Source organism: Oreochromis aureus, linkage group 4, assembly GCF_013358895.1.
Source record: "Oreochromis aureus strain Israel breed Guangdong linkage group 4, ZZ_aureus, whole genome shotgun sequence".
NCBI lineage: Eukaryota > Metazoa > Chordata > Actinopteri > Cichliformes > Cichlidae > Oreochromis > Oreochromis aureus.
Window position 1 is genome coordinate 18,515,462 of NC_052945.1, and position 27,842 is coordinate 18,543,303.

Genomic DNA, 27,842 nt, shown 5'->3' on the forward strand with positions numbered 1-27,842 from the left:
CCCCCCCCGAGTGTGTGCTCACACGAAGAGCGGCAGCAGCAACAGATAGCTCGAGTCTCCACCACAGGAGTTACTTTTCTCTTTATTGTTGCTGTGCGTCCCTACGTCTCCTGCTGGCTATGAGGAATTTTATGTCTGCGTAGGTTTGGTCACTGCTCCCACTTGGACCTTTTTTTTGGGGAGGGGGTGTTTGGTATCGGTGTAGTTTCTTTTTCTTACAAATAAGTCAATTAATAATTAAAAATATAATATTTTCTTTGTCGGGCGTCGCGAGGGAACTACATTAAACATGTCGAGGAACGCGGAGGAGGCGAACAAGCTCGCTGAAAGTACATACAAGGTAAGTGCTGCTTTCCTATGAAGGTGGGAAACCCAACAGGTGCGAGAGGAAAGAAGTGCCTCGGGTTCAACTTTACAGCTTGACTTTTACCAACCTGTTGTCTAACAGGTTTTATTCATGGATCTCATGAGGTTTTTCTTTTCTTTTCTTTTTAGCAGTAAAGTTTACTTGTTGTTTGGACGTTCGCCTTTAAGTAGTTTACCTTCTTTTTCAAAATACAGCAGAATTTATAGGGTGATATATGTTTAGCTTATGGACACTATCACAAGTAAGTGACAGTGTTAAAGCAGAAAAAAGACTATTATCACACTTGATTATCCTACCCTGGGGTCTTGTTCTTTCAGGATCCCTGAGCTTTAACTGTGTTCTTGGTTTACTCAGCATCTCAGCCTGCACTGTTAATGAGTTCAGTGCATTTTTGTCAGCACTTTTTATTTTAGTTTAGAAGCTTCCCGAGAGCTTGTAACTGCCTATTAGTGAGTTGAATCACTGGTTTTGAGAGAATAGCCCCACCCTGGGAGTGGCATTTCCTTTTCCCTCTTTTCCCATTAAATTGCTGCCGTGGTTGATCAGCATCATTTGGACTGTTCTGTAGTTCCGTGCCAACCAGTAGCCTAATTAACTTTAATTTATTTACTGAAGTGGAAGCCTTTCAAGTGAATTGGTATTTACCACTCCTCCTTATCTTGGATTGTGGGGAAACTGCTCCTTTTAAAGCAATTTTAATAAGTAATCAGTTGCTTTTTTTTTGTTGAGTTTATGATTTAATTGGGTTTCAAAGAGAAACCTAACCAATGAAAATGAAACGTTTAACTGAACGTGAGTGGCACTCACCAAATCCCACCAGGCTTTCTGACTTAATGGTCCTCTGCAGTGTGCACGCCACAGGTGGCACAGTAAAGGTGACTGTGTTCAAAGCAGGAGGAGGAAAAGAAGGCAAGAAGCTTTCTCTCATGCATTTAGCCTTTTTAAACAGCTCTTATCCACCGGCCTCCTCCAGGGGCTGCCCCCACAGCTCATTGGCGTGGTGAAATGCAGGAAAAAGACTCCAGGTTTAATAATTTAACTGGCTGTGTGTTTTGTGTGGTAAGATTATACAGCAAGCTCCTTGGCAGCCATCACCTCGGGCTCATTGATATATATAAGCAAGACAAGGCTCCCAAAATAGTCTGTTTAAATAATTAGTGGCAAGTTGTTTGTTTTTTATTGGAAATAAACACGATTTGGCTGTTTACATGTTTCATGGACTTTTAAAACGCAGTGTGATTTTCAGCAATGGAAGACCAAGTTCTTCTCTTAATGCGTTATTAGATGCTATAAATTAAAGGAAAGGTTACTGAGTCATTTCTTATGAATGCCTGTATCAGCAGGGAGTTGTTACTTACACATTATGTCAGTATGCTGCTGACAAATGTCTGACGTACAAGTGGCTGAACAATGCAAGACTCATGAAACATTGTTTGCCATGGGTGTCCTAAGGAGGTTTTGCTTGTGTGTGCATGTTAGCTAAGACCTCTCCTATCTATACTAATCAGAGGGTTGGACTTGACATCTGTAAAATGGAGCTCAGAAAATTAGTTAATTTTTTCCAAGACATGATTAGTTCCACTCCACGATGTTGATTAAAAGATGGCGATCACTGGAGACCCCACTTTTATCAGATTAGCCTGTGTGTGTGTGTGTGTGAAGTGTGAAAATGAGGGGGGAAAAAAAAAATCTTTTCACGCCCATGTTATTTAATTGATTGCGCATTCTCTTATTCTCACTTATTATTTCTTTGTTGTTTTTCTGCTCCCTGTCTTAAGTTTCCACAGAAGCCATTTTTGGCCTCTGTGACATAAGTTGTCAGACATTATGTGCATGCATGCGAATGTGTGCCTGAAGGACATGGTTATAGCTTCCTTTAAACTGTCGTCAGGCTCTAGTGTGACTGCATACATTTCATTCTTTGCCTCATTATTTACGTCTGATGTCACTCTGTCAGTTTGACAGTCACAGTGAATCCTTTTTCTCTCTCAACCCCTTTAGACTGTAATGGAACAGTTCAACCCAGGACTGAGGAACCTGGTCAACCTGGGCAAGAACTATGAGAAATCAGTGGCAGGTGAGCTTTTTTTTTTTTTTCTTTGCTTTTGCTATTACATTATTAAAAGATTCAGAGTTTATATATTAAGTTAGAGTTGGCTAAGAAATGAAACATGGCTAACTGGAAGGACAAGTTAGCCATTTTGGAGGAAGGATCAGACAGGTTGGATAATAATGTGGCTATTTGTTACTCTGTGGTGTTCAGAGGGTATTAGGGGCTACTGTGACAAAAATTAATGACAATTTTATCATTTTCCCAGCAATGACCCTGGCAGGAAAGTTGTATTTTGATGCACTGACTAAGATTGGGGAGAATGCTGCAGTTTCTCCTGTCTCCAGAGAATTAGGTAAGTTTCCAAGTCGATCTGTCCTGTGATTCTCCACTGGGATAAACTGGGGGAAATCTGCAGACTGTGGAGCCAGCTCCCTTTTTCTCAAAAAACATTGTTCTTTCTAATTTATTCATTTGTATTTTATTCCCAAGGCAGTCTTTTCATTTCTAATAATAGTTTAAGGATAATTTAATGATCCTCAGCCAGAGCAGATAGATTGGTGTTTAATTAAAGTTGATGGAAAACCTCAATTGAGTGACATTTTTTTTTTTCTGCAGTGGTCGATGTCATTTGGTATGTGTTGCACACTGATTTGCGGGAGCAATAGGAAAGTGGCCTTTGTGAGTATACAGGTAGATGCAGGTTTGGGTGAAAGAGCAGGAAGTGTTGTAGGTCTGGGGAAAAGATGGGAGATTCTCCAGCTTAACAAGACAAAGCTGAATTGAGAGGGTGTGTTGGGTATATGACGTGAGGATAGTCAGGCATGTTACACGTGAATAATGCAGTGCATCTCGCGTTGACTTCCTAAAGTAGCTCACAAGCTTCACTCCATTGCATCTGTTATGTCTGTAGATTTATTCACAAAATGATCAGATGTTTATCACCAGCTTCATTCTAAATATGTGTGTAAACATGGGATAATTGTGAGGAACACAGGAGCTGAATTCATTCAGTGCTAGTTGCCATTTTAGAAATCTTAGATTTGAAGTTTTAACGAAGTGAATTTTACAGTCTTAAATTAAATTTTCCTGATCTTGCTGATCGGGAGCATATTTTCAATTTAGCAGGATTTGCCAGTTCTAAAGTGCATCAGTTTGAGAAATGTGAGAAATGGATCATTTAATTTATTCACAAGTCAATGACATGACCCAGTAATCACAAGCTAAAAGCAAGTTAATATGTATGCCCCTCAGTCGCTGGTCTAAATCCTTCTCAGCCCCATCTCATAAGACAATGAAGCACAGCCTTGCCTCTACACCTGCAAAGCCTCATAAGAAATCAGAAGTTTGCAAAAGATATCCACAAGACACTTTGTGCAATATAACTAAAATTAATTTAGAAAAAAATAAATGAAAGGAACAACAGCTATTCCCCGGTTTATTGTTTCATGATGAAAGAGAGCAGGGTAATGTTTGAACCTCTCTTTATCACTAAAAAACAAAACCCAGGGAGCGCTGTAGCTCGAACACATCAGAAGTTACCCACTGATTAATTCCAGCACAGTTCTTGTGATTTTTATGTATTACTTTGAGTGTGATAGGCTTGGGAATACACTGTTTTTTCATCGTCCTATGTTCGTTCTTCTCTAACTCCCCAGGCTTCGGTTCCCCTGAGCTAATTTGTAGTCCAAAGAAGTCTGGCATCCTAAGTCATTGTCACTAGTGTCACACTTTGATTTAACCACTGTACGCCTCTCATCTCCCCTGCTGATTAGTAGCAAAACTGCTAATTAAATTTAGCAGCACAATGGGAAGTGCCACCTGGTGTCAGTTTCCTGGCACAGTTAAAGTGATACTCCACCCAAAAAAAAAGAAACACCCTGTGCACACTTGGCAAGTGGCTAGAAAAGTAAGCCTTTGAATCCTCATTAGCCTCCTTGAATTCACAGTGGCAAATTTTTACCATAAAATATTGTGGCAACAGGTCCTTCTGAAGTTTGCATCCTTAAGGCTGGTTTAGAATTGCAAAAATACAATATTGATATAAAACATTTTGATTGGTTTATCTATAACGATGAACCTGTCAACATACCATAGATTATTCTGTGTACAGACTGAGCATGTGTATACTGCAATTTAAGACCATCTGTGATCTCGCCACATTGTACGCATGCATTTTCTTGCAAACATAATCAGTTGGTAGGATCTCAGCTATGATTGGCCAATTAATCAGTCAAAAACTGTTGTAATAAACTCAGTTTTCAAGATTAAATACTCAAACCAATAGTTTTAATGTTCTCAAATTACCCATTTTATTTCTCATTTTGATGCTTCGGGCCTATAGACGGGTGATTAAACGATTCATAAAAAAGCAATCCTCCCTTTAATTCAAAATAAAAAGAATATGTAGTTGCAGTCGTACAGTAATTGCAAGTTGTTGGCTGAAAGATGTGCTCTGTGTGCAGGTGATGTTCTGAAATAATACTCCTGTGGATTAAGGCTGGCTGCTGTTTTCATCCCAAAAAATTAAAAAATGTTTCAAGTAGGCTTAAACTGATTATTATGTCCACATGTGTCCACAAGTTTTTGTTGGAAAGGATCATAATCAGAGCTATAAATCTTCTGTACTGTCCTGTTGTGAAGAGCACAGCTTGAACCATGCTTCCTGTAATAGGAAGTGGAGAGGAAATGACGGGAGGGACACAAACAAGCTGCTTATTATTTTAAGTGTCAATTAAAGTCTTTTTTTTTATTGCTGTTTTTACCAAACTGGGTGTTAAATTTGTTTAAATATTCAAATCGAAGGGATGAGTTTTCTTTTTCTGAAAACCAAACGTCCATGGGATGACCTAGACACAGCATCAGCATCACAAAACACTATTATGTAGATTGTTGTTGTTATGCTCAGACTGAATCACACTCACCTCCGACATGTGGACACACATACCCACTAATCCCCTCATGTGAGGCAGAGTGTGATCTCATGACGGATCAGTTTATTCTGAGTCATTATGCTGGATTATGTAGAGCAGTGGGTGCTCATCTAGTTTAATGAACTAGGCTTGAAGACCCAAATGCATTGTACTTGGAGTCTGTACTACACACCTCTATAAATAGTCAGATCTTCAATTTGTGTCGTGAGTTGCTGTCAGGTTCATAAGACATTGTTTTAAGTTGTAATAATTAGGGAGACAACTTCTACATAAATGTGGCGTTAAAGTCTACACATCTTCATCACAAGGCTGCTCATGCTTGTAGTGAAGCTGCTCTGTAAGAAACATGAGCTCCAGTGACAGATGACCAGAAACCAGATACTCTCGCGAGGCATTAGAGCACCGGTGCACCTCGTTCTCCCGCCCCTTTCCTTTATCTCTCCCTCCACTTCTGCCAGAGTTCAAATGTCAACCTTTTTTTTTTCCTCATTCGAACGCTCAGGTTTCTGACGTTTGGTCAAACAAAGAGCAAGAATTAACATGTGAAGACCAGGTTGTCCGGATGCAATAGGATTAGAGCGTGCTTAGAATTTGCTCTTTACGTCTTCTCGTTTTACTTCTAGTCTTGATGCTAGAAACAGAAATGCACAGGGAACAGTGAAAAGAACCGTAAAACTGCTGCCTAAAAATTGGAACAGCAAACAGCCTGTAAGACATCTTGACTGTGCCACATTTCATTGTCCCCAAAGAATTTAATCTCCTCCTATCTTGTCCTTTTGCAGCAAAAAGGGTATTTATAGATGTTTCGTGGACACAGACACACACAGTGACTAGTGTTCAAATGGCACCAGGCCCACTTTACATAATCCAAGCATGTTTGCATGCTGTGTCAGGTGGCTCTCATAGATGCCAGGATTATTTTGTCCACAGTCAAAAACGGCGGAAGAACTGTGGGCCTTTTTTTTTTTTTTTTTTTTTTTTTTTTTTTTTTTTTTTGCAGGCTTCTGGGAAAATGCAATAAAAGGCTCTGTGAAGACTGAGCACTTCTACAAACACAGACATTGCCTATCTGTCTCAACATATGCAATTACGAAAGACAAAGAACATAGTTCACTATCGTGTGGGACATAAAACAATTGTATCTCATCAGAGACAAAAAAGGATTTATTTAAATCGATGGTGGTTTGGCTGGGTTTCTCTGTGGTTTTGGTTGGGTAATGATGGCACATTGCTTTTAGAGATATCCTCATAATGACACACTATTGCCCTCACACCTTGCTCAAAAGAGTGCACCTGTTGCCGAGCAACGTTTTGTGTGGTCTGTGCAACAATAAACAAATGAGTGAGAACTGCTGGAAAGAAACTGTGACGCAATCTTTATGCAGTTATTAATATGAAACATTTACATGACATCATTTTCTGAATTTTTTGAGGTATGTTTATGACTCGACTTATACGCCTTACATATAAACCAGTCTGCCTGGTGTTTGACTCAATACCACACCTGTTTACATTTTTAAGATTATTCTTATTGTAAAATGAGGGGACTTTAAGGTTGGGCCAGACCTGGGCCCTACTTTATTTTAAATCTAGCATAGCCTTTCTAAACTCTTTTTCTTTCTTTTGCTGTGTATTGCCATATCCAGCACTACTACATTGTCATTTCTTCTCTTATACTTATTGTAGTACCTTTTTCTGCATCACTATTCACCTCCTTACCATACTTTTCCTTCCACCCTTACCCTGCCTGCGCTACCCCTCAGCCTCTTTTATTCTCCTCTGTCGAAGGGCAGATTTACTGGGATGAGCAGAGTCTTAATCTGCTGAGCTGTTTGAACTGCAGCAGCCAGTCTCACTGTGAGGCAAGGTGGAGCAGGCAAGGTGTGGAAAGATGGAGCAGGGAAGGGCAGTGTTTACATACTGATGAATGTACAGTTCAGAGTGTCTGCAGGCATATTGAAAGGCTGTCAAGGATTTGCGCAGTGCATTTGTGCACGTCAGAACACAGTTGAAAGACGACAGCAATTTTTTTTTTTTTTTCCTCAAACCTTGGTGTGCGTGCTGTTTTTCCTACTGATCCATGTGCTCCAGTATGGGTCTACTGCTCTGTAAACTAAACAAATAACAAATCTAGATGAGGACTTGATGAGTAAAGTATTTATTCTATGATGATTTAGCTTGTCTGTTTGTAACACACAAACTGGAGGTGTTTGTATCCTGATGCAGAAGCCACTGAATCTCTACAGTGGCTTTTGGTTACATCATTATCAATACTTATATGTACAGTACAGCTGTATTTGTTGGCTGCAGCTGCATGGGAATCAGCACCCATGGGAAAATGCTCAGTGTGGGAGAAAATGCAGCGTGCATTTGTTGAACGTTTGAATATTTGTTGAACGTCTTGTAATCTTGTGTTGGCAAATCCACTGATGTATCCCACATCTATGCTACAAACAGAAAATATACCCGACATATGCTGAGCATTATCTTGAATTTAAATTGCTGTTGGATGTAAACTAAAGATGTCTTACAAATGACTTGTTCATGAGACTGCACACAGATTATTCATTTTCTGAACAAGTTAGTTTATCTGTTTTGACATTATTGCAGAAAGAAGATGATAAAGAATGCTGGCTAAACAACCAAAGTGACCATCTGTGTAAACACAAGTTATTACAATAATTGGCCCAAGACAGATTTATACACACACACATTGTTATTCTGTCTACCCGTCATCTGAGAGGTGTTGAAAATGGTGATTATCAAAGGACTGCACCAGCCAAACACACACACCCATGCAGATTTCAGTCTGTGAGCAGTATTATCCAGAAGGCAGTCTGTTACAAAAGCCATTTTTGCATGTGAACTCTTGGCAGTGTCAGAAGAATGAAGTGCAGAAATTATCTTCAGTTGTCCTTTTTTCTCACATCTAGCACAGCAGAAAAAAGCCGATTCTTTGACTGCGTGAGATACTCCGTTTGAGTTAGACGAGCTGGGACCTGCCTGGGTAGACCATTCTCGTGGGCACAAAATAGGCACAGACTCAGTTTCAGTGAGCTGGCAGGTTAAAGATCACGTGCACCTACAATCAATAATATCTAGAAACGTTAAACCTCGGTGCATGTGTGTAAACGGCAAACCAGACTCAAGACAGTTTGTAGCCTTTCTTGTTAGTAGAGTTACTGCTATTAGTTTTGCATAATGCCTGGCTTTGGGTATTAAGCAGTAGTATTTGAATGCAAAGAAGTTAAAGGGAAATCAGTCTTCAGTGGAGCTGCCAATACTTTGATTATTTATTACCTAATTACTTTTAAAACTAATTAAAGTAAGTAATAACACCTAAATATTTCTAACTTGTCTAGTAGAAGAAGAGGTAGTACAATTTTTTTTCTCTGGGATGTGGGCACACACCAACATAAAGTGACTTAAAATGAAACTACTGTACTTTGGCTTGGCTCTACAACCATGTAGTTATTATGCTGTGTATTGTGCGCCGTAATCCTAATTTGATTATTTTTAGGAGTAACAGGTTATGATTTGTGGCAGCCTGCCATCTGAGCTCTTTTTTAATACCTGAGCAGCAAGTGGTCCCGTTTGGTCCAGGCTCCATATAGATTGTGCTTTCATGCCAGTGAAGGAAATCCTACATCACATCTGTAGCTGGCTACTTTTTGTTTTTTTTTGGTTGAAAAAATTATTGCAGATACTCTCAGGCTTATAGGATATTGTCTGTGCTGTGCATTATGGCTATCATTGTACACTGCTGCGCAATATCTTTAGATAAAGATTTTCTGTACAGTCGAGACAAACCTTTCCATCTTATAGCATTAACCTGTATGTCATCTTTCCCCCTCCCTTCTTTTTCCACCTGGCAGGTGTAGTACTGACAGAAATCTCGGAGGTCCACAGGAACGTTCATCTTGAGCTGGAGGAAAACGTGAGTCTTGAATATGTTTTCTGCAAATGCATACATATATTTATTTTGTTTTGTTTTTTTATGTTATCTAATTAATCTTTAATTCCATTGCCTCTCCCAAACGCATGCTTGTCTCACTCTCTGAACCTGTTTCTCAGACTGAGGTGGAATTCACTAACCGGCATTTAGTGGTGCGCTGTCAGCAAACAGTTCTCTCCATCCTCCTGCTGCTGTTGATAGACACCACCTTATCTTCCTACCCACCTACAAAACCTGAAGTAGCATCATGAGCAAGAAAAACATGAAACATTAGATACAAAAGGAAAACAAATGGCTTTGGGTCGTAGGAGCAGCTGTGGCTTTATCTCGTTGCTGAGAACAAACAGGTCCTAACATGTCCTGTCCTGTACCAGCTGGAGCAGTTACAGTTTGATTAATTAAGTATGAGCATTGTGTGCGCTCTTAGCACACTAACACCACGAAACAGTTGCACAGACTACTTTATTAATCTTTTGTTCAGTTTTGAAGAACATGTTGTAAATGTTTATTATGTAAAGGTTGCAAAATTTCAGTTCACTTTGTGTTTAGGTAGCATGGAAAAAGACGCCATCGCTTTGTTGGAACTTGCAAATATCGGATATTTTAAGTGAAAAAAATCTGCAGAATTTTATGTATCATATTTCACTACAACACAAACAGTCTTAAAATTTAGATGTTTAAGACCTTTTTAAAAGATCACAACATGTTGGGTGCATTATTTTTATTGAATGTTGCACAAGTTTTGTCCTTGGGCAAATAAATAATGCTAGCGCCTGAAAGTAAACCAGAAAACATGAACATGACGCAGAAAAGTTGGGAGGCACCCTTCTGAGACATTGTTGCTAACAGCATCAGTGGGTGGGCTCAGTTGTTAATGGACTCGAGTTTATGACTCAGCATTAATTCAGGTCAGAGAGTCAGTCTGATGACTATGTGTTATGTATACTACACAGTCCCTGTGGTCATCTATATGTTTTCTGTGATGGGATCTTCCACATCATTGATCTGCTGTGTGTGGGTGCAGACACAGCATCACAACAAGGGGAGCGCTTTGACTCCCTCACACTAATGAGAGGGAGAGAGCTGGAGAGCAACTGAGAGAAGACTGTAGGCTTTCCCACGCTTTGTATCTGACTCATTCATAAGCGCAACCTTGGACTTGGTTCTCGCCCCCGCACCGATACACTTTAAATGATCATTCGCCATTTTTCTCCATGAGACTTGCAGCATTTTTCCTTGTTTTCTGCTGACAGCAAAGCTTGACAAACTGTAGCCCTCCATCCACCCATCAAGTTTATAATAACCAGTGTGTCTTCCTATCCTCTCTTCTCTATTGTCCTTCCTCCTCCTCTTCACCTGAAGTTTAAGAGGTTCCACAGAGACGTAATAGCTGAGCTGGAGAGAAAGACTGACATGGATGTCAAATACATGACAGTGAGTAGTTTTTTTCTGTGTGCCCACAACTAAGTTTGGATTTATTTTTGTTATCACTGGCTTTTGTGTTACATTTTACATTTTTATTCAGCAACTACATGAAGTGAGGGAGAAGCAAAAATAAAATGGAATAAAAGCCTTTGAATCGGTTTTTAATACAGGATCAGGAGGTAAAGAGGACGTAGATGATGGTTTTTAAACCGTGTTGAGTCGAAAAATATGAAAAGCAATCCTTTTTATACACCTGATGAACTATAATCTCGTTCTGTGCAACAATGCAGGAATTTTTTTGTGACTTCAGTCTTTGAATTGGGCATATGTCCTATTAAAAGAGTTATTATCAGCACAACACAGGACAAAAAAGGGTCTATTTTCTGCAGTACTGCAAGTCTGTGCTCTTTCAGAGTGATGTTTGGTGCTCTGACTCTGTAAATGGATCTGCATGACTGTGCAGAGGTAGCTGTAAGCACACTTTACGTTTTATTTGTAATAAAACCAAGTTATTTCTCTCTCCTGTTCACTTTGCACTAGTGCCATATAGCAGATGGAGCCAGCCTAACGCATCATCACAGATGTTTTAGCAAATGGTTTACATTGCAAATCAGCTTGCGTAGTTTACTGCATGGTGTGAAACATGACTTTGTACTGGAAGATTTTTTTAATATATCCAGGATATACTGCAAACTTGACTATGGATATATTTTGGCAGTTTTCACCACCATTTTTAAATTTCAAATGATTCATCCAGTTATTCTTAAAGTTCACAGTTTCTCCTTATTTCTGCTACCCAAGATGGTTCTGACAAATCTCATCAGGTTGGTGTTGCAGCATTTACATGAATCATTCTTCTGATCCAGGCCACATTTAAAAGATACCAGATGGAGCACAAGATGAAGCAAGATTCTCTGGAGAAGTCCCAGGCAGACCTGAAGAAGCTGAGGAGAAAGAGCCAAGGCAAGAATGCGAACAAGTACGAGAACAAGGAAAGCGAGGTGAGACTAACTTAAAAAACAAAAACCAAACTCCTACAGACACATGACACATCGTACACACATGCGCTTTCTTTGACACACGTGGGCGTGTTCATATAACGACACTCATTCACAAACCTTGACACCTGAAACTTACAGCCAGAGTAGCAGAAGTTACTGGCAATATGTGAAGCGTCTGGTCTGTGCAGTTGTGCAGAAGCTCCTTGTTTGTTTGGTTTTTTTTGGCTTCTTTTATCTTCTTCAAGAATACACCTGCACAAGGTCCCTTTACGCCATCTTGTTCTACCCGCATGTCCACTTGTAAAAGTTGCCAAACACGTGCACAAACAAGCAAGCAAGCACCAACTCTTCAGGCTATAGAAATATCTGCACAGACTTGCAACTTGAAGTGACATTTGATTAGGAAACGCTAGTTAACCAGGCCGCTCTTTGAGAAGTGGAGATGTTAAGCTTTATTGTCGATCCAATGTGAAACTTGAGCTCCCTTTCTAGTTTTATCTCAATGCACATCAGGTTATTGTGCTTGACTTTATTGCACTTTTTTGTCTTGTTATGTATTTAATGTTTTACAAGGGCCAAAAGGTTTAGAAGTGTGCTTTTATTGTCTTTTTAAATTATGACCATTTCTCTGTTGGTACTGCATCTTACCCGTGATCTGTTCGTGTGTCACAGTTACCTCAGGTGCTTTACGTCATTGATCTCGATTAATCACTGTGGAATATTAAGTCATTATAACAGGTTAACTCTGTTATTACATGGTGCAACCACACCCTGGCAGTGACGCTGCTAAGTGGAAAGTGCAAATGAGTTAAACCTCAGAGTTACCTCGACCTATGAGCATACCAACTTAAAGTCTTGCATAACCTGCCTACCACTGATCCTGCCAGGCAGCTTATTTTGCGTGTGCGTGTGCGTGTGTGTGTCTTTTGCATATTTAAAGATTTGTGTGTTTTGTCACCAAGGTCTACTCTACTGAAGGCTGATAAACTGCATAGTTAAAGGAAGAAAGAGAAGGAGACCTGAAAAGGAGTTTCACACTTTAATAGAGGAGTGCACTAACATAAATACTTGATTTTATTTTCGGCTTTAGCTTCTGCCTCTGCCTACACTTGACTTGTCATTGCCCAGAATTATTTTCTTTATTATAAAGGAGAGAGAGAAGCAAAAGAAGTTGTGCATTTTATTTATTTATTTATTTTTACGAGATATATGAGCTTGAATCGTACAGTAGTCTCTTTTAGTGAAAGCATACGAGGAGCTGGAGTAGAAGTGATTAGCTTTTTAAGTACTTTTTTAAGCACTAATGTTAAAAATGATACATGTAAGGAACTGTATTTGATGTTTTTCTGTCAAATATCATAGTAAGCCAAATGTCCTTGGGTTAGGTTACAGACTTTTAGTCAAAACGCATTTGATAGAGTCACGAAGCTCAGTGAAGTTGCCAAGGACATTGATTCACATTTGTATTACATTTTAAACAAGTTAGTTACAGCCCTGGATTTTTGCTTTCACCATGAAATGTCAGAGCAAGTTAAATTATCTAAGAAATTACAGCTTGTTTTAGAGCCAAGCTTCTGTGTGAACACAGTTGATGATGAACTCCACGTGCCCTGTGGCTTCATAGAAATTTCAGGCTTGCTTCCTCTTGTCCCTTATTATAAATTCTTCTGTCACCTCATTCATTCTTTTGTTTTCTCATTCCTTTGTCTCTCACTTTACCATGCTTCATTTCCTCTTTCCTTTTCACCTTACTGCTCTCTCACCTTCCCACCAAGTCGCAAGTCTTGTGCCTACTTATCTGATTTAAAGCCAGGTATGAGGATTTAGAGATCCAACAGACACCAAGTTGGGCTGGCAAGCAGACGGTGTGTCAGGACTTGGAGACAGGAGCTTACAGGAGTAGATTCACCAGACACCAAAGATTCTTCAAAGCCAGGGAAGGATCTGACAGAAGACGGAGAAGATAAAATTAAAAATAAATAAATAAATGAACTGGGAGTGCTGTCACAGCTGTCAGACACCTAATTAAAAGACTCTCCCAAAAAAAGTTGCTGTACATTTTACTTTCTGTACACAAGGATAGCAAAGATTGAGATTTGTATCAAAGCCTCTTAAACCTCAAAGAGCAGAAAGTCAGAATCATCTGTTGGGGAAGTGTGTAATTTTTTTTTTTTCCTTTTTTTTGTTTGGTTATCTGTTGCCATCCTCTGCAATACTCTTACCTCCCTCACCTTGTAGTTCTCAGGATAAACATAGCTTGTCCATAGCAACAGGGTGACTGTGGTGTTGACAGATGTAAAGTGATTAAGAGGGTGTGTGTGTGTGTGTGTGTGTGTGTGTGTCGAAACTGCATTTACACTCCCCTTTTACTTTTTCCCTCATCCACTAGTATTAGTAGAAATTCTGCCACCCACTGCCACGGTTGTGGAACAATATTCACTCTCTGTTTTTCTCCTTCTCTGTGCTGCCCTTAAATTTAGCAAAAGACACAGAATGATTTGTTAAAGTTTCATGTGCTGTAGTGGAGTTATTAATACTTCAATTCATCTAACTGAATTTAGTGTTTCTGCTTTTTCTTGCAGTGTTAATCAGTTTGTTGGAAATAACAGTGTTGTGGATCATGCGGGTTGTACTGCTCACTCTATTTTTCTCACCTACAAAAGACTGTGCATTGCAGTTTTTCTACATGCACAGGTAACGCATGTCAGAAAAACCACAATGTAGAAGCAACAGAAAATGGCGCTCCCAAAATACTGCAAATTTGTATAATAATCTGTCTGTAATGTAGAAGTATATGCAGGTGCTTTTCAGAAATCCACAAAATGTACTCAAGAAGTCAGTTAATGCATTTGTGTTTGCGTGGTCTCCATTAGTTTTCTAGCTGTGCTTGATTATATTTTATTATATCCTTCATTATGATACTAAAAGATTAAAAACTTAAACGGCTGCATTAAAATGTGCCCTCACAGGGTTTGATTGAAACAAAACGGAGGCACAGAGAAATGACAAGTGAACAACTGGTCAGTAACAAGAACCGTTTTAGTAAGAGTTTTATTTCTGCACTTACTTGTGTAGTTGTGAGTATTTGCTTCTGAAATTTGCATATGATTGTTTGTTGAAATACAGACACAAAGGTAAGCCTGTTATCAGGATTTCTGTGTATCGATGGAGGAAATCAACAGATCTAAATAGATACGTTTGAGCCTGACACGAAAGCATAAACAAACAGGAAGATTTTCATTTGGTCAGGAAGACCAGCGACTCTGTTTGGAAAGGGGAAAACGGAATTACCCCATATTTGTTCATGGTCTAGATAAGCAGAAGAACTTATGTTTAATTTGCCTTTTTGTGTGATTTAATAAGCAGTATTGTTGGTTTTTAATTATGAGGTCATGTTATTGTGCATTTTAACTTACTGATATGGTCCTACCAAATAGTGACCACTTTTCTACGTGCAGAATGTTTTTGGGAATAACATGGATTAGAAATGCACTTTACCCAGCACAGGTTTGTGGTAAATAAAGCCTTCAGCCATTTGAGGATTTATCAACCAAGGACAGAGCTGTAAGAGCTGAATAGAGAGGGTGTGTGCAATGCATTAACAGCCGTTACAGGTGTGACACTTCCAGTCAGTTGGATGAGAAATGGCTCCCACAAATTTTGATCCCCCCAAAAAAAAAAAAAAGAAGAAGCCGTTTCATTCAGATTGTTGTTCTAACACCGTTCACTTCATTACATTTCAATGATATCAGCATTTACTAGAGTAGTGAAAGTGAAACTGAATATTTTAAATATCTGGTTCATTTGCATGGATCCCACATACATGGACACATGGACACATCAAATCCTTTCAGTAGCTTTCTGACCTTTTTACGATCCCAGACTGTCAGTGTAGATAATGCAGCCCTCCCTACTGTTCTGCCCTTTCACTAAACATCAAATACAGCACAGACTGTCAATAAAATAAGATCTAAACTAATAATACTTGTCTTCTGCACAACACAGATTAGAATATTGACAAAGGAACCCTGCTCTTTTTATACATTTTGCCCTTGTTGGGTTTTTTTCTTTGTGGCTCAACAATGACTGTGTCTAAATGGCTGTAAACCATGTGCATAGCAAGATAAGACCTTGATCTATTCAAGGTGGTTGTTTGGAAGGCACAACACAGTTCAGACCTGCTGAATCTGATCTGTTCAAAGCTTATCATCTTTTCACTTATGTGTGCATAGATGTGCATTTGTACACGAAACAAATTGAATGTTGTCCATGGTTTTTAATGTCCACTTGCACGCATGTTTGCAGTGTCTAGAAACGTTGGCAAGCCGACAGATGGACATGCAGTTGTTCATCGCCGATGGCTGTAAGGAGGCTCTGCTGGAGGAGAAGAGACGCTTCTGCTTCCTTGTGGACAAACACTGCATGTTAACCTATCAGTTCGCTTCCTTCCACGACAAGGTAGACAAAGTCCTGCTCTTATTATGTTGGAATCAAACTCTAGTCATATTATATTGCAAGGTTCAGCCAGAAGAATTTATTCCAAAACCCACAATCTCTAGAGCCTCAATGTATCACGTTGCCATAGTGATAGAAATGATGCACTCCTTCTACTGATTACTCATGTTTTCTTTTAATATCTTTTCTTATTTCCATGACTGCTGGATAGGCCAGAGACATACTGTCGGAAAAGCTGAGCACCTGGCAGGACCAGTGCAAAGATGCCACCAATATGCCCGAGAGTGTTTTGTCAATGATTGAAGGGCTGCGTAAGCCAGTTCCCATCACAATGCCCTCTCCGTCCCCGTCACGACACAGTGTGGTATGATCAAAGTGACAATCCTAAGACTTGTTCTTGTGCTACATGTGTTGCTGTCTTTCATACTGTACTATGTTTTTTGTAGTACTTTTTAGATAAATTATCATTACTACGTAATGGAAACTTACCTCAGAGCGACGATTTCTGAGTGTGTCTCTCTGTAGGTCTGCTTACCAATCTTGACAATATTTAACCTGTTAAGTACAAGGTTGTTTTTTAGCATTGCTGTCAAATGGGGGAAAAGTAACAGGAAAAAAACAAACAACAAAAAACTGATAAGTCATATTTGCAGGTAGCCTCTGCAATGAATATGTTATGCTTGGTGACGGGGCTCCCAGGGTGTAGGATGTTTTCATGTCAAGGTTGTAGAAGTACCTTATATACTGAGGCTACCGTGCTGACACTGAATATTTAATCATATTTATCTTTCTATGTTCAGACTAAATTATAAGGATACTCACAGAGTTTATCTCCCAAGGACAGTTTTTGCAATTTTAAAAAATATTATCCAGATCAGCCAAAGAGTTTAATGGGTTCTTTATCTGCCTACGCTTCACCTTTCCACCTGGATTCATGGAAGCTTGGCAACTTATGTAATCTTGCTTAAAAAAACGTATAATAATGATAATGGCAGTGATCGCAGACCTCGACTTTTGCCTTGGTGGAGTAGTTGGATGATGAACATTTGTCTGTTAGACGTGAAATTTTCTAACTGCTTAGGGTAGTAATTCTTGGGCATTTGTTTAGCTGTTACTGAGGCTGCTGCTACCTGCATGTTTTGACAGAAATTCATTAATTTTTTATTTGATTTTTTTTAAAAAGGAGAAAAGTAACATACTCGCTCATGTTTTCATTCATTGCACTGTGGCAGAACATATCTACTCCCCCGGCACCACCTAAGAAAGCTGAGCCCAGCCGTCTGGTTAATATGTTCAACCAGGACAACAACCCCACCACTGTAACCACTCCTTCAAGCAACAGCACAGGTATTGCGGCTGTTACTATGACAATTGTTTTCATTTAGCACTTTGCTTTGTGCTGTTCTGGCCTCAAGTTTGTGCTTTTCAAACAGATTGTTCTTGCAGGTGTAATGCAAGAACCATCTGTTTGTTCCTGAAACGTGTTTCTCCTTTATCCTGCACGGAACAATGACATTTGCTTCTCTGAGCTAGAAAATTTTATTCCATGAAGAGCTGCATGAAATAAATGTGGATGTCTCGGTCGGTTAGCCCGGCACTGAATTACCTCAAAAGTCATTGGATAATTTGTCATGACTTTATGTGCTGGGTTCCCAGAGAAACAGTCCTACTGACTTTGCCAGCCCTTTTACTTCTCCTGAATTATGACCATGAAGTTGACATTTGTTGTTCAGAGTAAAATATGTCAACAGCTAATCTGCTAGAGACATTTGCTGTCACAGTTACTTTTTATCTATCAGGTCATGCTTTAAGTTTATCTTGTACATTAGATTATGTCTAAATCCAGCAGCTGTAATTGTAATGTCATTAGTTTCAGCTGCACTTTCTGTTGAGTACTTTTAGGCAAGGTCAGTAACTACAGCAGCTACTGTGACCACATTAGCAAGCCTTTATATTCTTAATCGTGCCTTGTGTTAACATTGCTTTCTGCTTCTTTTCTTTCTTTCTTTTTAAACTTCCTTCCTCTCTCCCAGACCACGGGAACGGCGAGGACAGCAATCTCGCCAGGTCTGTCTCTGTCGCCACAGGGCTCAACAATATGGTGAAGAGACCACGTGTGCGCACCATCTTTCCCCATACTGCGGGCAACAATAACACACTGCTGAGCTTTGATGAGGGAGACATCATTGTCCTGCTCATCCCTGACGAGAGAGACGGATGGATGTATGGTGAAATGGAGAAGGATGGAAAGTGAGTCTAACTACGTGTGATGAATTTATACAGAACAGATATGTGATATGAAAAATTATAGTCACAGATATGGGGGAAGGCTTGTGCACACACTGTGCTGTACATAGGAGCACGATTAGATCTGTGACGCGTGCAGTCACTGTTGAGATGTAAGTCAGCTGACTTTAAATGTCTTTAAATCGTAACAAGAACTCTGTATCATCATCACCTTCTTCGTCCTGCCTCTGTCAAAAATTCATGCCGTCCTCCTAAGAATCAGGTGATTAATAGGAGGTGGAATTCACTGTCTTAACTGGCCAGATGGTCCCTCGCCTGATTGCTAGGCTGACCATGTATGAGCACACACAGCTCCAGGCTTGTCAAGTGCTGCCTGTGCTGGAAAAGTCACTGATAAGGAAATCAAAGTAAAATGTGGCCTGAGGGTGGGATGTACGATAGCAGACTGGAGTGAGGTGGAGGGAGAAGTTCAGAGTACCACCTGCTCCCCCACACAGATAGGCACCAACCAAGTCCACTCTCCCCAGGTCTCTTGTGCGTGACTTTTTAGACAAGGATTTGATCTGAAGCCCTTGAAAATGTGTTTTTGAATTTTAATCATTCATCGGGTTTGATCTTTATTGCTATCAAGGGAAATTACATTACAAATATACCCAGAAAGATTGATCAAGGGCATAAAAGAATCATTTCTGAGTAGCTTTCAAAAATGTGGCTGACACAAAGTAAAACTTTGGTCTTGATGCCTCGCTGCTGCAGGTGGGGCGAGCTGAAGCGCCTAAAGGCTTAAAAAGTGTATATCGTCATGTTTATCAGAGCACAGCATCAGACAAGATGGGCTTCATGTTCCACAGGAGGTTCGGCTTTGATGCTTTTGGTTCTCTCGCTGGGCTTCTGCCTTTGTCTCATATCAGCTTTGATACTGTATCCCAGCAACTCACCAGGACTGTTTCAGATATGGACTCTATTGATGGACTGAGAGATTGAATTCCAGCAGGGCTGAGATAAATTTAATTCCAGGGAGTGAAAAATCAACTGGTAATAGAGCAGCATTTGTCAAATAATGACATTTGACCTCTGTGTGTGCATTTTATTGCATGATTCCTAAATAAATTCTGTCCACTATCTTATTATCCAGTCACAATCATTAGAGTTGAGCTTTCTTTTCCAGGAACAGCTAGTAGTGTACACTCTTGACAATCGGTACTTGTAAACTGTCCTTGACTGAAATCAAGTAGTCTCAGCAGCTAGCGTTAACAGTTATGGTTGAAACAAGCACGGGTTCTCTGTGGAAACTTTTCCTTAAATAAACAAAAAATGTATTCAGTGTGACTGCATGAAATGCATTTTCCAGTAGGTCCTGACTCTTTATTTTTTTTATTGCAACTTCACTGAGGAAATACCTAATCTTCAAGTTGGTGCAAATATTAACATTCATCCACACAGAGGGAGGGGCAGATTGACCAAACACTGATTAGGAGCAATCTTTTAGCATAATACAATGACAGGGAGTCCTTGGTCCAAACTTGTGATAGGGAGAAGCTGCTGCTTTTGTTTTTTTGTTTTTTGTTTTTTCCCAAATTCAAATGTGTTTCAGAACTAAAATAATCAATTTTTTGATTAAGGTAAGAAATTTTTAGCATAGTGTTTAGAAATTAATTTTGCAATAATTAAATTTTTAGTCTTTCATTATGTTTTTGGGGGGGTTTTGAGTCAGGTTTCATTTAGACATCTGTGTGTGTTTGTGTGAGGGGGCTCAAACTGTTGCCACTGAAACCTCACAGGTCTCTGAAATTCTGGCTCAGTCGTGACTCATTTATTAAATCAGTGAAAATCAAATTCTTTCCGCACAAACTCTATTATGTTGCACCTCGACGGGTTCAATAGAAGACTTTGTCCACAAGATCTTTTCTTCATTCGCGTCATCGGTTTCCTTTGATGGAAAATAACCTGTCTCAGCCTGAAATCTTTGTTGTCAAAGATGAAGTCCTTCAAAATAAACCAAAACTGTGATTGAAGTTGCACACTTTAATGCTCTCCCTCTTTGCAAATAACAAGTGACAGATTCAACCTGTTTGCTGGCATAGTCGCCTTAGGCATACATTCAGACTGTGTGTACAACAGTAAAGGCAACTGCAACGGATCCTGCTCCTTTATCTGGTTTCTGTATCTTCTCGATAAGAGATGGAGAGAGCCGCTCAGGAGAGGGCAGTGCAGGCAGGCTCTTCACCAATCACTTGGAGAGTCCTTCAACTGAGCTGATAACGACCGCTGATGCAATCCTCTCTAAGTTGCCTGCTGTGTTTCTTTCTTTTAGGAGGGGCTGGTTCCCTTCATCTTACTGCCGTGCTCTCACTGAGACACTCGTGAATAACAACAGGTAAGTAGAAGCCACATTCCAGCTAACACACACAGACCTGCAGGTCTCATATTGCAGCCAGCTGTATTGTTGGAAGTATTTCCTCTAGTTGGCCCTCTTGAAGTGATAATCTTTACAGTTCTGTGAGGATGTTCCCATTCCTTAACCTTTGATTCCTGCTGTTAAGCATTCTGTCTTTGTTTTTTATTTCTGTTTTTTTTTTTCATTTATTTATTTAAATGATGCTTGTGTTGTTCCTGACATAATAAATGTTTCAAAGCCTCTGATAAAACTTAAGTAATTTGTGATCAAATGAATCCTGTGGAGCCCTTTTTTCCCTTTCTTTCTTTTATTTAATGAATCAAAAATGATACTTTTCACGCAAGCCCAGCAAAATATGAGGAAACAGGATGCTGTTTGCTGATGAATAGATTTTGCTGCTGATGAAAGAGAGAGAGAGAAAAGGTTCAGAGTCGACTCCAGGCTTTTTCTTCAAAGAGACTAATCCCTGTTGGATTAATTTATTAGATCTTAATGTGCGGCACCTCCCACAGAGAGGCTGCCAGCCAACTACTACCACCACTCCCGGAAAGTGAAAATTTAAACTATAACCAGAACCTGGGGACAGAACACACAGATATGCACATCCCTCTTCTTTTGTCCGCATTAGGAATTTAAATTGGCCACATTCAATGTGTATCGCTTAACTATAAGTTTAACGTCAACATTTAAGCCGGTAACCCTAACCCATGATGCAACCGCTAAAAATGAAAATGCAATAATCTCACATATGCCTGGAGACTCACTTGTGATGAGTTTCATTATGTAGCTACTTAATTTCACTTCTTTTACCATCTCTTATACTGCCCTCCTCTTCCTCTGCAGTGAGCCCGCCGCCCCGTACCGCAGCAGAAGTGTGGTTAACCTCCACCACCAGGACACGGAAACAGACGAGGCAACCATGGTTCTCCCCCCAGCAGATTACAGCGACACCCCGCAACGCAGCACAAACAACAAAACCTCGCCCGCCAGCACCATCACCACAAATAGCAATCACCATCACTCCCCCACGCCCTCTGTAGCCTCCTCGTCTGATCACAGCACGGTCAGTTGGCGATTTGGTTTGTGCGCTCTTGTTTGTCTGACATGTCGGTGTTTTAAAAAGCGAACCACCGAGTCTGGTAGACTTAAGCCGTGACTTAAAAAAGCGATTGATTTGATCTTAGATCAGGTCTGAGAAGAGTTTGACCAGCTTTCTTCTGTCAGACCTTCATACTGTCGTAGTGTTGTGATATGACTGGTACTGTGAGGCTACATCTCACCTGATACCTGCTGCATAAAGGCTGCTGTACCCTCAACTGTTTTTACTGCCAGTGACAGTGCGTGCGTATGTAGGTGGTGTCAGATGAGCTTTTTATGTGCGTCCTGGAAACCTGACCACACTTCAATATAGTGCGAGTGTCGACTGACGTAGACAATGAAGAAAAACAATTAAATTGTTTGGACTCGAGGACAGTTTTACACTTTTGAGTTTTTCGAGAAGTGTTAGTTAAGTATGGGATTATTTATCTAATATTTGGTCTTATTTTTTAAGACAAATTATGTCTGCCAGCAAAATGAAATTTAAAAATGAGGGACTGTTCTTTTTCAGGGTTGAGAGAGACATGTATAAAGTTTAATTAGTTACTGCAAATGTAGGTTCTGATGCACATCCTCTGAGATCTCATTCACAGCATAAGTCTAAACGGGATAAGTGGTAATAGATGCTAAATATATCCACAACCTGAAATGCATTTTGAATATGCACCTTGGTGTTCTGAGGAAATAAAATAAATATTGAGTCTAAAAACTGACTTGGTATCCAAAGTTGTAGTCCCATGACTCACCTTCACTGTTTTTTGGGTGAGCAGAACACAGCTGTAATGATTGTTATTGTTAGGATAATCCCGAGGGTGCTGATGATGGGTCTCCGGGTGAGGCTGCTCTAGTCTTATCATCTAGGGTGATGGTGCACGCATACCATGCTCACAAAACGTATTGATAAAAGAAGCTTTTTTTGTATGCAGATAATGTTTTTTTTTTTGTTTTTTTTTAAATATTAATATTATTTCATCCATCTCTGAGAGTTTTATTTCTTACCCTTGCCAATGTTCTTACATTTGCATACCATGCAAAATGGCAGGCAAATTGTGGTTTGGTTCTAGGAAAGCCTTTTTGTTCCCCTCTGCTGGTTGGATGTAAATCGTGCATCGTGGTATATATGGGTTAAATGTGCATGACCTGTCTGCACGATGATTACACAAGCTCTGTGTATGCTCTACAACAATCTTTGCTACACATTGCTTGTCCAGATAAATTGTGCACTTAACCTTTCATATTGGTCAGCCACAGTTGGATGTGGACTTTGAACATATTTCTTTTCCTGCACATTCACGTTTGTTTACAATGCAAAACGTAGAATTCAAACCTGCACATACACCGAAAAATATCTGCTCATCATGTATTGAATATTCACGCACAGTCATGTTGACTTTAACCTTAACTGTAGCTTGCATCATGTTTTCAACAGTCCTAAAAGTTTTCACTTTACTTGTGTGACCCACTTCACAAGTTTTCTTATTGTGTCGTCCCTTCAGAATAGATCTGCAACGACTTAAGTTCAAACCTGTGAACACATTTCTTGGGGGCGGTTTTTTGTTTTGTTTTTGTTTTTTGGATTTTCTAAAAATGGCCATCATAAGTGTCTGGTTGTATTATTCTGATTAGATATTTGACCACTCTTCTTTGTAGCATTTATTTAGATTGATTTCCTGGCGAAGACACATCTTTTATGCATCATCCACAAGTTTTCAATATGGTTAAGGTCGGAGCATTGGGAAGGTCTTTCTGGAAGCTTAATGTTAGCCTGCTTTATTCATTCCAAAACCAGTTTTGATCCTTGTCTTTTTGTATCTTAGCTGTGTACAAGTTTCAGCCGTCTGCCTGTTGAGGTGAAGTTGAAGAATTTGGAGATGATCCTCCTTCATTATCCATTTTTGTGCAACGTAACAGAACCACTGATGGCAAAACAGCCCGAGAGCACAATGCTACCACCACCATGTTTGTCAGTTGGTACAGGGATCTTAGGTTTGTTGTTGTGGCCACACGGCTCAATTTTGTCTCGTCTGATCATTTAAGAAAGAATTTCAAAAATTTGTCCATGTGGGCAGTCGAGCCTGAAGGTGTTGATTTTGGAGCAGAGGCTTCTTTCTTGGTCGGCACCCTGTCAGTCAGTTTTGATGTCCTTGGCTTTCCCCATTGTTCCAAGTATTGGTCAATCTAATGAGTGCTGTCAAACAAATTCTTTTGATGCTGCAAAGACACACTAACAGTTGTAGTCAATCATAATCACTAACTTAATACGTCTTAACCATGTCAGGTAGAACTTTCAGCACCACTTATTAAAAGATGAAGTGAGTGCATGTATATATTTGAGCCTGTATGTCTGCTTTTGGCCTCGTGTGGATTAGAGAAAATTCAAAATAAACCTCAGCTTTTTTCAACCAATTCTTGTTTTTAAAGTTGTCAAATATGTTGTACAACTATTCCACAAGTTCCAACAGCTGAAAGAAATCATTGAAGCCTAAAATTTTCATGACATTTATGCTCATGAGTGTGTGTAACTTCTGACCACAACTGTACATGGAAAATCAGGCAAGCCAACAAAACACAAACAAAATAAACACAGCCGCCGTGGCTATTCTGTTAGGTTGATGTTTGACCCAGTTAAAGGTCAGGTGGCAAATGGAGATACTCTTCTCCTTCTTGCCTGCATTTATTATTAACCAGTCACTTTGGCCAGGGCCTCAGGCTGACTTACACTAGTGGGACCAAATGTTAGTCTGTGTCCATTGTCAGTTGTATCAGTCTACATCCGGCACGCGTCTCCATCACTGGCTCGGCATTATGGTGGAATTCCACTCCGGGTGAACCCGATGTCTACCGTCCCTCAATGTCAATCCAATCATTCTTTCACTCAATCATCACTCAGATATTATCTGTCTGTTTCTTTTCATCCTCCTGCCTTTCCTTCCTGCTTTACATGTCTCCCACCATTTCCAGGATAAACAGGGTTCACTTCCAGGGAAGTTTATTCCTTCCTAGTGACTCACGAACCCTTACCATAACTTTTCAAAACACAGACATATGCAGCATCCCAGAATAGACTCGCGTGTGGGAAAAAGTTCTCTACAGCTACAGCAGATTATAATACTCGGCAAAAAAGTGGGCGGCTGAGGTTGTGTGTTGGTGTGCGCACATGTTTATGCATGCGTGTCTAGTTAGCAACTTGGGGCTGGAACATTCATGAATATTATTGCCATAATGATTCATACTGCATCGGTCTGTGTGGTTATCTCAGGTAATTACCTCTGAATAAATTTCTTGGCACTGTTGGTATAAACTAGATATTTTTCTTGGGTTATTTTTCTTTCTCTGTTTTTTGATAATTCTTTTTTTACATAGCACTATGGCTTAAAGCCTATTTGTATTTCCACATTCTTTCTCTTGGTTGATGTCAACAAACTGGTTGGAGTCTGTATCAGCAAAGCCTGTTTTTAAATGATGCTGGTTGGTCTAGACAAGGAAAGGTGAGAGAAAAAGACGAGAGATGTAGTGGGAGGTAGGGTTTCTGGAATGTTCTGTCATTACGAGTTTTAAAAAAAGCGCCCTCACTGGTTTGTTTGGGTGTGGGAGAGATAAGTTGACGACTAACAGGAATGAATAGAGTGTAGATCCAGAAAGAGCGAGAATATGATCTGAAAGATTGAGATCTACAGAGAAAGTTGAACTGTAAGAGTATCAGGGAAGCCGATACTCATAGCTGACTGAACTCTGTGTTGTCCACTAGCATATTGTGACTCTGTGTTAGTACTGGATATATTAAACCTTAATCCAGGACCTGGTTTAAGGGAAGTTCCACTGAATCTTATTTGGAGGATAAATTGTTACTTTTCTTTTAAATAAAGGCTGTTCCTTTTTGAAGTCCAGGTAACCAAGTTATGAAACTGCTGGGCCTCTGTGGAAATAAGATGGGTAGTGTCAAGACTGAAGCGCCCTGGACAGGAATGTCGCTCACTTGGTCCACTACTGACCTCTTGTGGAGTCTGTTGAGTACTGCAGATTGAAGGCCAGAAGGCACTTTAAATCCAGGACAGTGGATGTTACCAGGAAGGCAAACAAAAGCAAACTACAGTTTATAAAACCACTACTGTGTTAAAAAATTACTCAATTACTACAGCTGCCTTTAGTTTATAGTGAGCAGTAAATGGTGTAGTGTAACATGATCTTATTTATTAAAACAACCAATCACTTTTCGGGGCTATGGAAAGTATTAATGTTGTATATTTTGGAGGGCACTACCAAGGCCCACAAAATAGGTAGTTATTTCCATAATTGTTCACCCAACATGGAGTTTTGTTTAAAGGTTTTGGTTTCGTTTTTGTTTTTTTTCCAAACTGCAGTGTAAGAAAATGTGTCACCACATTTGACTTATTAAAAACATATAAACATTTGTGCACATGTGTGTGTTTACAATATTTGTACAGCTGGGTTTCGGGTACATTTTTCTCTATACTGCCAACGTGATCGTCATGACTTTTTTGTTGTTTGTTTTCATGCAAAGTCACAAATGTGCAAGCAAGAGTTTTGTGATGTTAAGAAAAATATGTTAATATCTAATAAGGATCCAAATCTGTTAAAGGAGTTTAGTGGTGAACCCCTCCAGGCACAGAGCACCTGTTAAGACACTTGCATTCACCGTGGCTTGTCATAAGAAAACTTAGCACGGTTCATTGTGCTACAGACTTGAATTTCCAGCAGATCCAGGTTCCACACACCGTCTTGTGACATGAGGCATTAAATTGTTTTCAGTCCAGTGTGTTCAATCCTTCGGCTGTGGAAAATATGTGTTAAATTCTGCTAGAAATCAAATGAGTGTAAATACAAATGCGGCGATAAATCGCCGAGGCATTAATAGTGCAAATGTGTCACGGTTTTGTGTTTGGTTGGGCTTGTGACTCGCATGTGACGGTATACATGTCTGCTTCTCCTCCACAGGCGAGTCAGCCTAATGGCACCGCAAGACCCCCGCCCGCTTTCCTCGCGTAAGTCATATAAGAACATGAGCAAGATGATTTGCTGATGATTTCATTTGTAAACTCATCATCTGCTGCATTTTTCACAGGGGAGGGAACCCTTTCGCCACAGTCAGGCTACGTCCAACTGTCACCAATGACCGCTCCGCACCAGTCATCTGATCTGTCCACATTTCCACCCACGCTCAACTCCCACAAACCCTTGTCAAACTTCCTGTGTCATCTTGCTGTCCAGCAGCTTCTCCTGATCTGGATGAAAATAAACTCTGATATGGAAGTACTTTGGGACCATTTTATTTACTGAACAGATCCACGTATATTTATGAAATATATATATTTTCTATGTCTATTTTTTGCCCTTCTGTGGTGTTAAATACTTACCACATTCTGACCTGCACATAAGATATGAATGAATAAAAATGGTCAAAGAGAGTAGTGGAATTATGTTGTTGCTTGTTCATTGACAGAAATGACTGTTAAGAAATCATTTGTTGCCATAGGACAGTGGAAGAAAGTACTGTACAGGACCTCTGCATTTCAACCTCGGGTCCAGATGATTGTTTATGCTTAATACTGATACGATGTGGTACAGTGACTTGTCCTCTTGTATATACATTTGCACAACAGATGCTTTATTGTCCATCTAGCTTAACTACGGGAGCGTGGAGACTGCACTTCTGCCTTAACGACACATTCATACTTAGTGCAAAATGTGTTACCTGTTGCATTCTTCAAACTGTCCTTACAAGATGTTACAATCACCTCATCGGTGAAATCAGTGCTTCATTGACTACACATAACAAAACCATCAGTGTGTGCACTTCCCCCCCTGACCCAGTTACACCCTTTAACAAAAATTGCTGTATGGAAATAAAGATCTATTTCTTCAGTTTGTTATTCATGTTGAGCTGAAAAAAGT

At 39.8% G+C, this 27,842-nt stretch overlaps 1 protein-coding gene across 1 annotated transcript; it reads left to right on the forward strand.

The window, feature by feature from the left end:
• baiap2l1b (BAR/IMD domain containing adaptor protein 2 like 1b) lies at window positions 1-27,812 on the forward strand. Its single transcript, XM_031730103.2, has 14 exons — window positions 1-340; window positions 2,369-2,444; window positions 2,686-2,772; window positions 9,226-9,287; window positions 10,668-10,739; window positions 11,597-11,731; window positions 16,037-16,189; window positions 16,398-16,550; window positions 17,419-17,533; window positions 18,220-18,436; window positions 20,748-20,810; window positions 21,675-21,894; window positions 26,886-26,932; window positions 27,013-27,812. The coding sequence occupies exons 1-14, from the start codon at window positions 290-292 to the stop codon at window positions 27,083-27,085; spliced, it is 1,524 nt and encodes a 507-aa protein (XP_031585963.1). The 5' UTR covers window positions 1-289; the 3' UTR covers window positions 27,086-27,812.
• Window positions 27,813-27,842: the final 30 nt, after the last annotated feature.